This window comes from Dromiciops gliroides, chromosome 3 (genome assembly GCF_019393635.1).
Source record: "Dromiciops gliroides isolate mDroGli1 chromosome 3, mDroGli1.pri, whole genome shotgun sequence".
NCBI classification, from domain to species: domain Eukaryota; kingdom Metazoa; phylum Chordata; class Mammalia; order Microbiotheria; family Microbiotheriidae; genus Dromiciops; species Dromiciops gliroides.
This window is the reverse complement of record NC_057863.1, coordinates 272,107,490-272,122,496: the sequence shown is the minus strand read 5'-3', so window position 1 is coordinate 272,122,496 and position 15,007 is coordinate 272,107,490. Positions and strand designations below refer to the sequence as shown.

Sequence of the window (15,007 nt, the reverse complement as noted above, 5' to 3'; positions counted from 1 at the left end):
AGCTCCTTGAGGGCACAGGCTGCCTTTTGCTTCTTTCTGTATCCCCAGGGCTTAGCACTGTGCCTAGCAGACAGGGGCACTTAATAAATTTTACTGAATTGAATTCAATTCTAAGAAGTAATGGCTTAAGGGAAGACCTACTAATGTATGTTTATTTACTCGTGTTTTAATGAAAGAAAAGATAGAAAGGAGATTCCATAACCAACAATGAAAACAAAAGAAGAGAAGACATTGTCATGGCAATAGTAATTGCATCAGTAAATTTTATTTTGTTTTTACATGTTTGGAGATCTGAGCCAACTGTACAATGACTGTCAGGAAATCTTAACAAGGTTAGGAAGCTGGTAGAAAAGATTTAAAGACCTGCAATTTCCCTTTCTTCTTCCTGAGTATGGGGTAATATCTACAATGAAGAATTGAGACTCACTTAAAAGAACACACTCTGGGTACCATATTTATCACTGTATCAGAAGGCCCAAAGTTGTTAAAATGTGCTTTCACTGAGGAATTAAAAACATTCTGGTTAAAGGAATTTTGTGCTACAGTATCATATACATCAGTACAAAACCACAAACACAAAGTTTTTAATTCTTTTATTTTACTGGTTCCATTTATATTTATATTTGAAAGATGAGAAGCTAAACATTATATCCCTCTACTTCCAAATAATAAAATGTAATATAATAGATTCAATTTAGGATTGGAAAATATTATTTCTATTCGACTGCCATCCAGAAAAAGCTGGTCTGAGTTTTAGTTTAAGAGGTATGTTGTAAAAAACACATTACAAGGGGCAGGTAGGTGGCCGCAGTAGATAGAGCAGTGGCCCTGGAGTCAGGAGGACCTGAGTTCAAATCCAACCTCAGACATTTGACACTTACTAGCTGTGTGACCCCAGGCAAGTCACTTAACCCCAACTGCCTCACCCCCGCCCCCCCCAAAAAAACCACATTACAATTATCACTCTCAATTTTGGGAATCCTTCCTTCTCTAACAAGAGAATCAAAAGAAACGTTGCATGAAATGTCTCATCTCTAAATTAGCATCTTAAAAAGTCCTCTCCTTAGGAAACAGTAAAAAAAAAAATTCTCATCACAGAGTCAGAAGAGGAAAAAAGACAGTCTTTTGGCCTATCTGGTCAGACCTTTATGAACAAGCAAGAAAAAATATATAGGTTACCAGGCTTCCTTTTGTTGCTACTGAGAATCTAGGTTCTTATTTTTTAGTTAGTTTCAACACATTCCGTACCATCACTCCAATCCCATCAAAAATATGGTGCAATGCTGTTTCACACATAAAGGCTGGAGTTGTGACTACCTTGTTCTTGGTGTCCACATGAGCTTCGTAAGGAGAAGTTATGGAAAAGAAAAAGTCAATAAACAGTCAACTTACTAACTACTTTAGGTGCCTGATATTTGAAGACAAGAAGACAATCCCATGACAGGCAGGTAAGTGACACTAAGCTCGAAATCACAAAGATCTGTGACCTCAGACACTGACTAGCTGTCTGACCCTGAGCAAGTCACTTAACTTCTGCATCAGTTTTCTCAATTGTAAAATGGAGATTAAAAAGCACCTAACTCCCAGGATTGTTGAGAGGACCAAATGAGATATTTACAAAGGGCTTAGCACAGCACCCACACATAGTAGGTATTATATATACTTATTCCCTTCCCTACTTACCTGAATCCCAAAGTAGAATAAGGCCTTCTCCAAAGGCAGAGGCCCAAGGTAATTAATCCACTTTGCTACACCTTAACCTCTGCTTATGGTGGCAGTGTCTGCCACAGGACAGACAGCTGCTGTACCCTTTCCTGACAGCCAAAAAGGATATAGTTACTTCTTTCACACAGTGCTTTGCTCCTAAGGCTTTAATGGCTTCTGCAGTCCCACAATAAGGCCATTTCCCATCTTCTTCTTGTTCATGTCCTATCGTCACTTCTGTACCCTGAAGTACTTTGGCTGCAAGAACTGGTGAAATGCAGCACAAGCTGAAAGAATAATGAGAAACAAAAAGTAAGGGTTTTAATTAAATAGCTACTTTCATATAAGGAGATGCAGCAAAAGATTTACCAGTCCACAATGCATTCATTTTTAAAAATCAGTTCATCTTTCTCACAGGAGCATGCATAGAGGAAAAAAACAGCAAGCTTTTCTATTCACTGAGAATTCCAAGAGTGAATATCTTTGGTAGATTAAAATGTATATCTGAGTTCAAATGCAGCCTCAGACACTTCCTTGCTGTGTGATCCTGGGTAAATCATTTAACCACTCTCTGACTCAGTTTTCTCAACTGTAAAATGGGACTAATAACAGCACCTACCTCCCAAAGCTATTGTGAGGATTAAATGAGATATTTGTAAATCACCTAGCATAGGGCCTGGTATGCACCACTGTTCAGTCATTTTCAATCATGTCCTCATCTTTGTGACCCCATTTGGGGATTTCTTGGCAAAGATACTAGAACGGTTTGCCATTTCCTCCTCCAGAGTAAACTCCTAATAAACATTAATTCCCTTCCCCTCTTCCCATCTCTTGAAAGGAGAGACAAAATTGCAGAGTAGCAGAAAGAAACACAGCAAGCTCCCCATCCCCCAACACAATTCTTCTAAAAAGAAATAGAAAAGGCACTAGACTAAATCTTGATTGGGAACTACAAGAAAAAGTAGCCAAGTCTGACCAGGAACACTGGCTGCATCAAAACAGCCTAGTGTCCAGGGGATGAAAGATGGCAGAGGCTGTGTACTGAGCAAGAATGGGGAATGAAACCATACTGGAGTACCATAAACTAGTGCAGGTTGAGGGAATAGGTTCTAACTAACAACTTTGATGAAGGATGATCTGAGGAGAGAAACTGTGCCCAGGGGCAGTGTTCCAGGGTAGGGAAAATTCTTAGGCTCTGGGCTATGTACTGAGCAAAAAGCAAGTAGTAACTATATGGCTTGAAGCCCAGGACTAGAGCACACTCTCAGTCTGGAGAAGGAACATTAGACCAAGGGGAGCCTACAGGTCTGTTCCTCTGAAGTAGCAGAGCATCCCGGCTGCTGACAGGACTGCAATCCAGCAGGAGTCTCGGATGCTTAGACTGAAACCCAGGTCAGGAACTTGTTGAGATCAAACCAGAAGGGCAGCAATCAAACCAGCCCTGGATCAGTGTATTCTGTGAGTCCTGAAAGCTTGCAGGTCCCCAGACTGAGCTATCCCTAAGAGCCTGGAATAACACAACACACAAGAATCCCAAGAAAATAGCAGTGGGATCAGCCAAGATCTTTCCTCCTAGAATATACAAAGTCCTACCCTAATCTAAAGTCTGAAATTTAGAAGAATAAGCAAACAAACAAAAAAAGATTCCCACCATAAAAAGATATTATGATGACAGGGATTGCTCACTACACAAACCCAGAAGAAGAGAATGGCTCCAAAATATCTACAAGCAAAGACTCAAAGAAAAATACACCTTGAATATAAATTCAACTTGAATTTTTAGACAAGATAAAAAGTTTTTATAAATCAAATGAGAGAGCTAGAGGGAAAATTTTTTAAAAAGAAACAAAAGTGATAGAATAGAGAACTGAAAAGGGAACTACCTAGGCACAAGAGGTTCAAAACTTTGCCCAAGCAACAAACTCTCTAAAAATCAGAATGGACCAAATAGAAACTAATGACTTCATAAGGGAAAAAAAAGAGAGAAATATTAAAAGAATGTTTAAAAACTAAAAATATGAAAGAATAAAGGTATCTCACAGCAAAAACAAGTAAAAAGATTTAAACAAGGAAAAATATTTAAGATCACTGTACTAGCAAAAAGAACCTAAACATTACATTTTTCTAAATCATAAAGAAAACTGCCCACATCTCTTAAAACCAGAGGACAAACAGGAAATAGAAAAATCCACCAAGTCACTTCCTGAAACCCCAAAACTCCCAGGAACTAAAATCCATAGCTTCCAGGCCAAAGAAAAAAATACTACAAGGCAAGAAAAAATTTCAAATACCTAAAAGCTATAGTAAGGATCACACATTATTGAGCAGCCAATACTATATTTCAGAAGGCAAAGAATATAGACTTATGATCAAAAAACAAAACAAAACAAAAAAAACCCATACCCATCAAAAGTGAATATCCCCATTCCCAAAACATATAAACGGTCAAAGATAAACAGTTCTCAGAAGAATTGCATAGTAACAACTACTGAAAAAAGGCTCTAAATCACTAATAATAAGAGGAATGCAAATTAAAATATTCTGAAGTTTCACCTCACACCTTGCAAACTGGCAATAATAACCAAAAAATGGCAATAGTCAATGCTGGTAGTGTTATGGGATACTAAACACATTGATGTATTGTTGGTGGAGCTACGAATTGGCCCAACCCCTGTGGAAAACAATTTGAAATTAAATTAAGAAAGTGACTAAAATGTCCATATCCTTTGACCCAGAGATCACACTGTTAGGCATATATGTTAAGGAGATCAAAACCAATAATAAATGCCCAAATAAACCAAAATATTTATAGCAGTACTTTTTGTAGTAGCAAAAAATTAGAAACAAAGTAAAGTAGATGTCCATCAACAGGAAAATGACTAAACTGTGGGACATAAAGTAATGGAATATTATTGTCTTGTAAGAAAAGATAAAGAATACAAAGAAGCATAGGAAGACAATAAAAAGTAAACAGAATTAGGAAAACAATAGACCTGACTACAACAATAGAAAAACAAACAAAACATGGGGATGGGAACTAAGCACCCAGTCAATAAACACTTGTTAAGTTATGTGACAGGACCTGTGGTAAATGCTGGAGATAGAAAAAGAGGTAAAAGACAGTCCCTGTCCTCAAGGAGCTCACAATCTAACTGGGAGGAAAGGAGCGGGGAGGGACAAGCAAACAAATGTGTACAAGCAAGCTGTATATGGGATATATATAGGAAATAGTTAAAAGACAGAAGGCACTGCCATTAAGCAGGGTTATGGGAAGGCCTCCTGTGGAAGGTGGGGACTTGAAGGAAGCCATGGAAGTGAGGAGGCAGAGATGAGGAGGAAGAGAGTTCAAGGCATGGGGAAAATCAGAGAAAATGCCCAGAACTGACAGAGTGTATTGTTCGAGGAATTTCCAGGAGGCCAGAGTCACTGGATCAAAGAGTATGCAGAGTACCTGATGAGGAATGAGGTCTAAGAAGACTTGGGGATGAGGTGTAGGTTATGAAGGGCTTGGAATGAGGATTCTGAATTTGATCCTGGAACCACCGGAGCTTATTTCATGAGGGGAGAAGAGGGTAAAAACAAATCAGTAACATTTTATAATAAATTAACTGACTTGTTAAAAAAATTTTTTGCAGTTATGTAAAACATTTCCATATTAGTCATTTTGTACAAGAAAACTTGAATAAAAGGAAAAAATGAAAGAAAGAAAAATGAAACAGCCTGCTTCCTCTGTGTTCAATCACTATCAGTTCTTTCTTTGGAGGTGGACAGTATGCGTCATCATAAGTCCTTTGGGATTGTCTTAGACCATTGTATTGCTGAGAATAACCAAGAGATTCACAGTTCTTCATCAAACAGCACTGCTGTCACTGTGCACAACATTTTCTTGGTTCTGCTCACATATGAGTCTTCCCAGGCCTTTCTGAAATCATCCTGCTTGTCACTTCTTATAGCACAATAATATTCCATCTCCATCATATACCACAGCTTGATTAGCCATTCCCCAATGGATGGGCTTTCCTTTGACTTCCAATTCTTAGCCACCACAAAGAAAGCTGCTATAAATATTTTTGTACAACTAGGTCTTTTACTCTTTTTGGGGATGTCTTTGAGATATATGTCAAAAAAAATTTTACGTCCTACAAACCTGGTGTTTCAGATTCATTCTGTATGAAAAATTAGTCAAACCATCATTTCCCAACCATAGTTTCAGGACATATCACGAAGACTGAGCTGGCACAAAGAGATGGACCACTCCTACTCCTTGGCTCTTTCCCTAAAGAGGTAACTTCTGTAGAGCCAGCTCTGCCTGTGTGCTCTAAACTTTCTACTTCTTCCCCATCAAGAAAAGGCTCTCCTTCAGTCTCCTCAGAGTAGAACACTGCAACAGCTGAGCAACCACTGCCTGCTCTTCTTGCTCTTCACTACTTTAATCAAATGCAATCTTTTAAAGGCACAATTTTCCCAGTAATGCTCTCCAATCAGCAGACAACCATCTTTGTTCCATACCTACATCATTTCTCTCTGAATCTCCCCAAAATGCCACAGCAGATTTAGAAATTTACTAATGTGTCATGTTGAAAAGACTGAATAACACTGGAAAATACAGTTACTTACTAACTATCCCAAATACTTTCTAATAACTCAGAATGAGTTAGATTTTTATAGATGTATGGAAAATTCTCGGTTTCATTTCTTTGATTTCATTACTATTAAAACTTCTGGCAACATGGCAGAAGGAGAGGTAGTAAGAGACTGTAGTTCCCCAAAAGCCCCAAGAAATACAGAAATAGAACTGTCAACAAGTGGTGTAACTAAAAACCATCCCCACAGGGGGCAGCTAGGTGATGCAGTGGATAGAGCACTGGCCCTGGAGTCAGAAAGACCTGAGTTCAAATTCGACCTCAGACACTTAACACTTACTAGCTGTGTGACCCTGGACAAGTCACTTAACCTCAATTGCCTCACCCAAAATTAAATAAATAAATAAAAACCATTCCCACAAAAATTGTTCACAGAAAGAGAAAATGCACGATTAAAGAAATAAACAAAAATAGCTTTAACACAATGAATAAATAATGCAGGTTACAAAAAAAACAAAACAAAGAACATACATCAAAAAGAAAAAAATAATGAATAGCAAAGATGCTTCTCTCCCCATTATTACTTGACATAGTGCTAGAAATTTTACCTATAGCAATAAGATAACAAAATCAAAGGTGTAAAACATTGATGGAAAAGAGAAAAGCTTATTGCTATTTTTAGACAGCATAATATTGTACTTAGAAAACCTCATCACAAAAAACTGAAACAATTAATAGATATAACAGTTGCAGAATACAAATAAATTCACAAAGAGCAACAGTATTTCTACATAACAAAAGCCAGGAAGAAACTATTAGGAAAATTTCATTCAAAGTAACTATAAAATACATAAAATATCTGTGGGTTGACATAACAAGAAGCATGTAAGATTTATATAAATACAACTACACAACCTTCTTGACAAAAAGAGACAACTGGAGAATATTAATGAACAGGGCATGCCAATATGATAAAAATTATACCATCTAAATTAATTTACATGGTTAATGTTACAGCAATCAATCAAATTACTTCTTAAAACTACAAAAATATTTACAAAACTCATTTGGAAAGGCAAAGGGTCTGGAATTGCAAGTAAAACAGTAAGAATAAAGGGCAAATGAAAAGGGCAAGGCTTTACTAGACCTAAAATTAAGTTATTAAGTGGTCATTTATGAATAAAGGAATGAAATAAAGGAATGAAAAAGAACTTATTAAGAACCGACTATACATCAAGGTCTGTGCTAACAGGCCTGAGAATACAAACAACAATGAGCAACAATGCTCTTAAGGAACTTGGGTAAGACATCCTACATAGCAGAAATTCTGAGAGTGCTGAAGCAAGGAAAATGACCAGGCTCAGGGATCTAGAGGGTATAATGGCATGGCAGATGCTAAGGCCCTGTATTCTTCCGTATCTTCACAAGGATTATAATGTGATGTTTAAAATTAAATGTATGGTCACCTTACTCCTGGCCCAAGTGTAGGGAAAATTAGCTAGGGTTTACTTATAAATTAGAAGCTCTAGCACCAGTTTTGGCATTAAGCATTTATTAGGTATTAGTAAAAAGAGAACACCTGGGTCAGAAAGATAGGACGGCATAGCTAGGATCTATGAGAGAGAAGAGAAAAAGAGCCACCTTCAGCTATGAATCAGGCCAAAAACAGGAAATTCGTGTGCCTGTCAGAGCGGAAGCTACCTGCGGGTCCGGAAGAGAGGCGGTGCCTACGCAATGCTCCAAGCTAACTGGCTGGTAGCATTCACGTCCATTGATTCCCTGGACTTGAGGGTGGTCCTGTGTTGAGGTCAAAGTCCACAATCTCTGAGAATACACATTCTTCAGAGTCAGACAGGTGTGGTTTCAATCAAGTCAACTTCAAGTACCTTATTCAGCAAAGTCAGTCAATTCTCAGTCAATCCAATCAGTCCAAATCAATCCCAGCTGGGGCCTTTGGGAGTTGGCAAAGCCCATTACTGTCTTACAATAATTGGTTACTCCTAGTTCATCCAAGAAAGGTAGGCATATTGAGGAAGGTGAGGTTGTAGATACCCAAACCAGCATCACCTTTGGGAAGCCTGAACCAAGTAGAACAGTGACTGTGGGTTTCTTCTCTCAGGCGTGTGTAAGGGGCTATCTAACTATACCGTCTAAAATATCTAATGAGTGGTCCCCAATAAATTATAAGCTTTGGCAAGAGTTTAGACTTTTAAGCATTTATTAAGGAGAATAAGAATTTGGTGGAGAGAAAGAGGCCTAGATTCAGCTATCTATCTGGGGGAGCCAGCGTCTCCTACTCCGCTTCCCCCTCCCCCCACCCAGGTCCTCGTGAAAGAGAGTGAGAGCGAGCCTTGCCCTTTCTTTGTCCCAGAAGCCTCTTGTGAAACCAGGAACATTCCATCCACCCACCCACACCCACACCCACACCCACCTCCAAGTTAATTGGCTGGTAGCTTTGATCGACAGTACCCATGAGCAAATGTCACTTCTAGAAAACATGGAACTGACCTTGCAAACCACATGGCTTGCCCTCAGATGCCTTCTCAAGGCAGAGCTTTCCTACAGTAACTCTCCAGCAGGTGGCATCACTCCAATCATTACAGGTAAAAATTATACAATCAGCACTAGACAAAAATGAGGTAAAGGAAGACAGGTACTGGCAGGAAGGTTGGGGAAGAAGGACACTCCTTGGTAGCCTGTCACACCTGGCCACCCAGGTGGGGTCAGTCACTATAACTATTTGATACCAGTTTAAAAAAATATGGTAATGTTTTATATAATCATACATGTATAACCCATATCAGTTTGCTGTCGCAGGGAGGGAAAGAGGGATACAAATTGGAACCCAAGGGGGCAGCTAGGTGGCACAGTGGATAAAACACTAGCCCTGGATTCAGGAGGACCTGAGTTCAAATTTAGCCTCAGACACTTGACACTTACTAGCTATGTGACCCTGGGCACATCACTTAATCCTCATTGCCCTGCACAAAAAAAAAAAAAAATGGAACCCAAAATAGAAATAAAATGTTTATTAAAAAATATAGTTCAACTGACAAGATTGAATGAGAGATCAAAGCACATTAACATATTAACACAAGCATTTAATAAGCATTTGCTATATGATAGGCACTTTACTAAGCACTAGGGATAAAAAGAAATGCAAAAAAACCCCCAGTTCCTGCTCTCAAGGAGCTGACCAATCTAAAAGGGGAAACAATATAGAAGTAACTATGTATAAACAAAATCTATACAGAACAAATACAGGGTAAATTGGACATAACCTGAGAGAGAAGGCATTAAAATTAAAGAGGACTGGAGGAAGTTTCTTGTAGAAGGTAGGACTTTAGCTGAGACTTGAAGAAAGCCAAGAGGCCGTGATGAGGAGGCAAGTGACATTAGAGCCTGTAATAGGGAGATGAAGTGTCTAATGCAAGGAAGCCTGTGTCAATGGACTGCAGAGTACAAGGGGAGTAATGTATAAGACTAGGAGGGTAAAAGAAGCTACAGAAAACAGCAGCCTAGTAACTGATAAATCCCAAAATATTAATTATAGAGGAATGGGGCTATCTTTTTGACAAAAACTCCTGGGAAAATTGGAAAGAAGTTTGACAAAAATTAACAAGGGATAAAAATCACAACAAAGAGAACAGACAATTTTGATTATATGAAATTAAAAAGTGCTCAAACAAATAAAATCAATGAAGTCAAAAGACAAATGATAGAATGGGGAAAATATTTTCATCAAATATCACAAATTCCAGCCAAAACTTATATCTAAATAGAATCAGGGAGCTCAACTCCTACACTATTTCAGCAAAAATCTAAAAATTACAACAGACTAAATAATCATCAAGAAATTAGATAAGAAATGTCAGTGTCTGACTTCATCCACAGCAGCTCATAGGCAATAGGAAAAGGGGACTACCAGAAAAGCCAACATGAGTACAAGCAGAGACTAGAACACCTGTAGTCTGTATCTCGAGTTAACAAAAGTAGAGGGTTCTCACAAGAAATCCCCAAGGAGGGCAAAAACCCAGAGTAGACTTTTGAAGAGACCAGGAGTAGCAGCAACCAGTGAGTTGTGTCAGTACTCAGACTGTCTTAGCCTAGAGGGGCACAGAGGTTCCTAGCACTCTTTCCTTAGAAGCAAATGGGTCCTGAAAACCTAGCTCTCTGAACCTCAATGATACCTGAGGAACTTAAAATCTATCCACGTGAAAATACCCTGGAAAATAGAGATCAGTGAAGGAACTCAGGTGACCCAGATCAAGAGCAAGCAAAAGCAACTATTTCACTCCAAAGTATAGTAGGGAGCAGAGCCTGGCCCTGGCACAAATCTTCAATTCAGGAACTAAGGTTTGAGACGTGTGAACAAAAGCAGATATCAAATACAGAAGAATTATTAGTAATCCAAAGATACCCAAAAGAGAGATTTCAATAAGGACTACATGACTACCTGTAAGAAAAGCAGCAAGAGATAAAAAAATGAAACAAAAACTCTGGAGAAAAAAAACAGGAGAATAAGTAGTTTAAAAAAGAAAGTGGACGACTTTACCTAAGGAACAAACCACCTGAAAATTAGAATAAACTAAAAAGAAAAAATTGAGAACGTAACACAGAAACCAAAAAAGTAACATAATCTTGTTGCTGTTATTGTTGTTGTTCTTGTTGTTCTTCAGTTGTATCCTACTCTACATGATCCCATATGGGATTTTCTTGGCAAAAATACTGAAGTGTTTTGCCATTTCCTTCTTTAGATCATTTTACAAATGAGGAAACTGAGGCAAACAGTTAAGTGACTTGCCATGGGTCACACAGGTAGCAAGTATCTGAGGCCAGATTTGGACTCAGGTCTGACTCCAGGTTCAGCACTCTATCCACTGAACCACTTAACTGCCTCAACATGGTCTTAGCTGTAATAATAGGTATAGCCTCCAGACTTAGAGAAATGATAGTCCTGTTGTAGTCTGCCCTCGTCAGATTTCAGGTAGGGTATGCCAGGCCTGCCAACATCAACTGGAACTTATCCAGAGAAGGGTAATTTGTTGAGGCAAGCAGGGAAGTCCAGTCTAGAAAAGACTGAGAGGCATGATGGTTATCTTCAAATATTTGAAGAATTATCATATGGAAGCATAATTAGATCTATTCTGTGTGGCCTCAGAGGCCATAAGTACTGGAGAGTGTTTAGAGAAACAGATTTTGACATAAAGTAAAGAAAAACCTTCTAACACTTAGTTATTCAAACAGAATAGATTGCTTTGGGGAGTGAATTCCCCGTCATTAAAGATCTTCCAGAGGCTGAAAATTATTTGTCATCTTCTTTCTTTTTTTTTTCTTTTCAGGGCAATGGGGGTTAAGTGACTTACCCAGGGTCACTCAGCTAGTAAGTGTCAAGTGTCTGAGGCCGAATTTGAACTCAGGTCCTCCTGAATCCAGGGTCAGTGCTTTATCCACTGCGCCACCTAGCTACCCCCTGAATAATTATTTGTCAAGGATATCACAGGTAAAATTTATGCTTTGATTAAGAGGTCTACATGATATCTGAAGTCATTTCCAATTTAAAGATTCTATGATTCTAAGTAATTATAATTTATATATTTGCATGTTTAATATGTATCTGTATAGCAGCACCTTAAACAGCAATTACAACTTTTTATTAGTGATGGCTATCTTCTAATTTCTGTCACAAGAAGTCCTCTCTATGCCAGATTAGTAAACTAGTGATTTTGGGAAGACCAAAAAAGAAAAAAAAGAATAAAGCTAGGCTGCAATTCTAAAACTAATCTATAATAAGCAAACACATTACTCATTTAAATAATCCATTCTCCTTTATAAACTCTACAGTATACTTGTCAAGTTACTGATGTATCTTAACTGTCTATATATTCACAGTAAACAGTGGGTCACCTCTTCTATCTCCTATCAGTTTTTGGCTACCCCCTGCCTAATAGCAGGTATGCCCTTTAGCCAAACTTTATGTCTGGTCTTCAAGATGTCTTCATCCTCACAGATAGGTGTCCTATTAACTTGACTATGGAATCCTTTAAGAGATGCTCCTTTCATATCATCTTTCTGGAGCTGCCATATTCAGAACCTTGGCCCTATTCATAAAAGGCAACTACTATGTAGCCTGAAAACTTTTAAAAAATTGGTGTAATGATCACAGGATAATGATCTCTGATCTTACAGAACAATTTGCTCTGCACCCCTCTAATGCATTTGTAATATAATATCATATATATGTGTGTGTGTATACATATATACATATGTATATAAAAAATCCTATCAGTTACCTATTTGTCTCTCATCCCCCTGCTAGAATGAAGTTCCACAAGGGTGAGTCTAATCTAAACTGGTATATCTACTAGCACTAGCACCAGGCTATGTACATAATGGAAGCTAAATGTTTGTTAAGTGAATAAATAGGCTGAAGAAATACGTTCACAAATAAATCTTTTCTGGTTGCTTCAAATGAAAAAAATGAAGACTACATATTATTTCAGAATATGGGTTTCCGGCAACTAACTCAAAGCAAAGAGACAAGAAAACAAAATAGGGAAAGCTTGCCATTCTTCATCAGCCCACTGACAGACAACATTCAGAGCTCAAAGGACCACGGATTTAGAAGTCAAAACAAACCTCAGGGACCATCCATCCAACTTCCTCATTTTAGAAATGAAGAAACTGAGACCCAGAGAGGTTAAGTGAGTTGCCTGGGGTCACAAAGCTAAACTAGGATTTGAACCCAGGTCCAAATTTATCATTACATTTGCCATGACACTATACTGCCTCTACTCCTTTCCCTCCTCTAAGACCAGAGAATTGGCTCCTCTTTCAGGAGGAGATGGCAATTCCCCTCCAGTGAAATAACCACACAAAATGATTTGCTTTCTAGGTAAAGAGGTTTTGCTCCTTACAATTTTCCTGTTACTTTATCTCACCATCATCCATAATTTGGCTTTCGATGAGATCTCATATTTTCAAAAAGTACATAAAGTCAGAAAGGGGAATTTTAAACTCCCTTGCAATTTCACTTCTGGGTTTCTCCTTCAGTCCCATTTTTGGTCTTTGAAAAGCAAGAAAGTGAGCAAAGTGTGTGACTTTCATTTCAACATCATTTTCTTCTCTATTCCAGCAAGATCCACAGTCGTTTTATGACATACATCAAGTTACACAATAAATATAATCTAATATGCTCAAGACATTTCAAATTATATAGTATTTGTTGTTCTATGAACATAATATATATGTAGATAGATAGCACTATGCTGAGTCAAGTTGGAAAATAGCAACTGTTTCTATTTATATATTCTGAATACTTATAAAAAGGCTTGATTATTGTTGATTACAAAAGCCTCCAAACCAAAAATACCACATTATGGCATTCCAGTTGGCTAATGACTTACTACATTTTATAGTTTAAGAAATGACAAGACTTCATTACGGGGAGGAAACAGGTATAACTCCTCAAAGATTATAGAAAGTACTTTTAATTACAGTGGATATTATACAAAAGATTCTATACCAAAGCTTTTAATTTTGGCTCTTTCAATGATCCAGCCATTGCTCCTCTATGACAACTCCAAGAAAACAAGTTTACTTCTTGACACAATATTATAATGCATATAATACCCATGTCTATCCAAGAGAGTCAAATTCAAACCATGAACTAAAAAGCCCAAGGCATTACATGCACATTCCTAGAATTCCTAAGAAATTTTAAAGTTTAGCCCAACAGACTAGCAAAAAATAAGTGAAAAGGTTAAAAAAAAATCCTGCTACAAAATCAATAAGCATTTATTAACTGCTAACAAGGTTTGAGAAACAATGCTAGGCAATGGGTAATACAAACACAAACATAAAAAGGATCTCAATATCTGCCATCAAAGACCTTACAATCTGATAAGGGCAAAGGAGAGATCCAGACAAAGTGTTTTAGGAAATTTTGAGAAAGGAGAGAACACTTACTTATAAGCTGGGGGACTTCAAAGAAGTGGCCCCTAAACTGAGCTTTAAAGGAAGAGAGGCACTTCAATAGGCATCACATCCCAGGCATGAAATATGTGGCCTGTACAAATGTCAAGATACAGAAAATTGCAGGTTGAGGCTGCGGGACACGTATTAGTCCAATCAGGCTAGAATACAGAATGCATGAGAGGAATAATTGAAACTAGGGCCAAACTAAGAATTAAACTAACTTAGAGCTCTTTTGGAAGTCCAAAAAATGTCAGTCTGAGGTGTATATTTTCCTTTAAGTCACAGGGAGCCACTAGGGCCAGGATTTTGAATATTAGGGAACTGCTGTAGCAACTTTTTTGCCCCTAGACCACATAAGTATGTGGGTTTGAAAAAAATATTTATTAAGCACTTGCTTATGCAAAGAATCAAGCACCTTAGAGCTTAAAGGAACCTTAAAGTACATTTAGTTCAAGACACTCTTGTTACAAGTGAGGAAACTGAGGCCTAGGCAAGTAACCAAAAGCTTACTAGGTAAGTAGTAGTCAAAACTAGAAGCCAAGTACCTAGGTTGATAGATAGTCCTCTGTTCAATCAACATCATTCTGATTCCTATATGGTCTAGGGAAGAGAAAAACAGTTCCACATGTAGCAGTCTTGACCTAATAGGGCCCTAGAAATGGCTATAGGTAGATATACAACTGAGGGCTCAGTATGCTCAGATGGGGCAATGCCCATAACTAATGCAGTACAGTTAATCTCTG

General features: G+C 38.0%; 1 protein-coding gene across 2 annotated transcripts in view; it reads right to left on the bottom strand.

Moving 5' to 3' along the window:
• Window positions 1-246: 246 nt before the first annotated feature.
• Window positions 247-15,007, bottom strand: part of GATD3 (glutamine amidotransferase class 1 domain containing 3) — a 30,045-nt gene continuing 15,284 nt past the window's right edge. For both annotated transcript variants that reach the window (XM_043997234.1, XM_043997235.1), the window contains 2 exons: window positions 1,835-1,991; window positions 247-1,344 (listed from right to left, as the gene is read on the bottom strand). In XM_043997234.1, coding sequence (XP_043853169.1) covers window positions 1,216-1,344; window positions 1,835-1,991 — 286 coding nt within the window. In that variant the 3' untranslated portion in view covers window positions 247-1,215. The remainder of the gene's footprint in view (window positions 1,345-1,834; window positions 1,992-15,007) is intronic.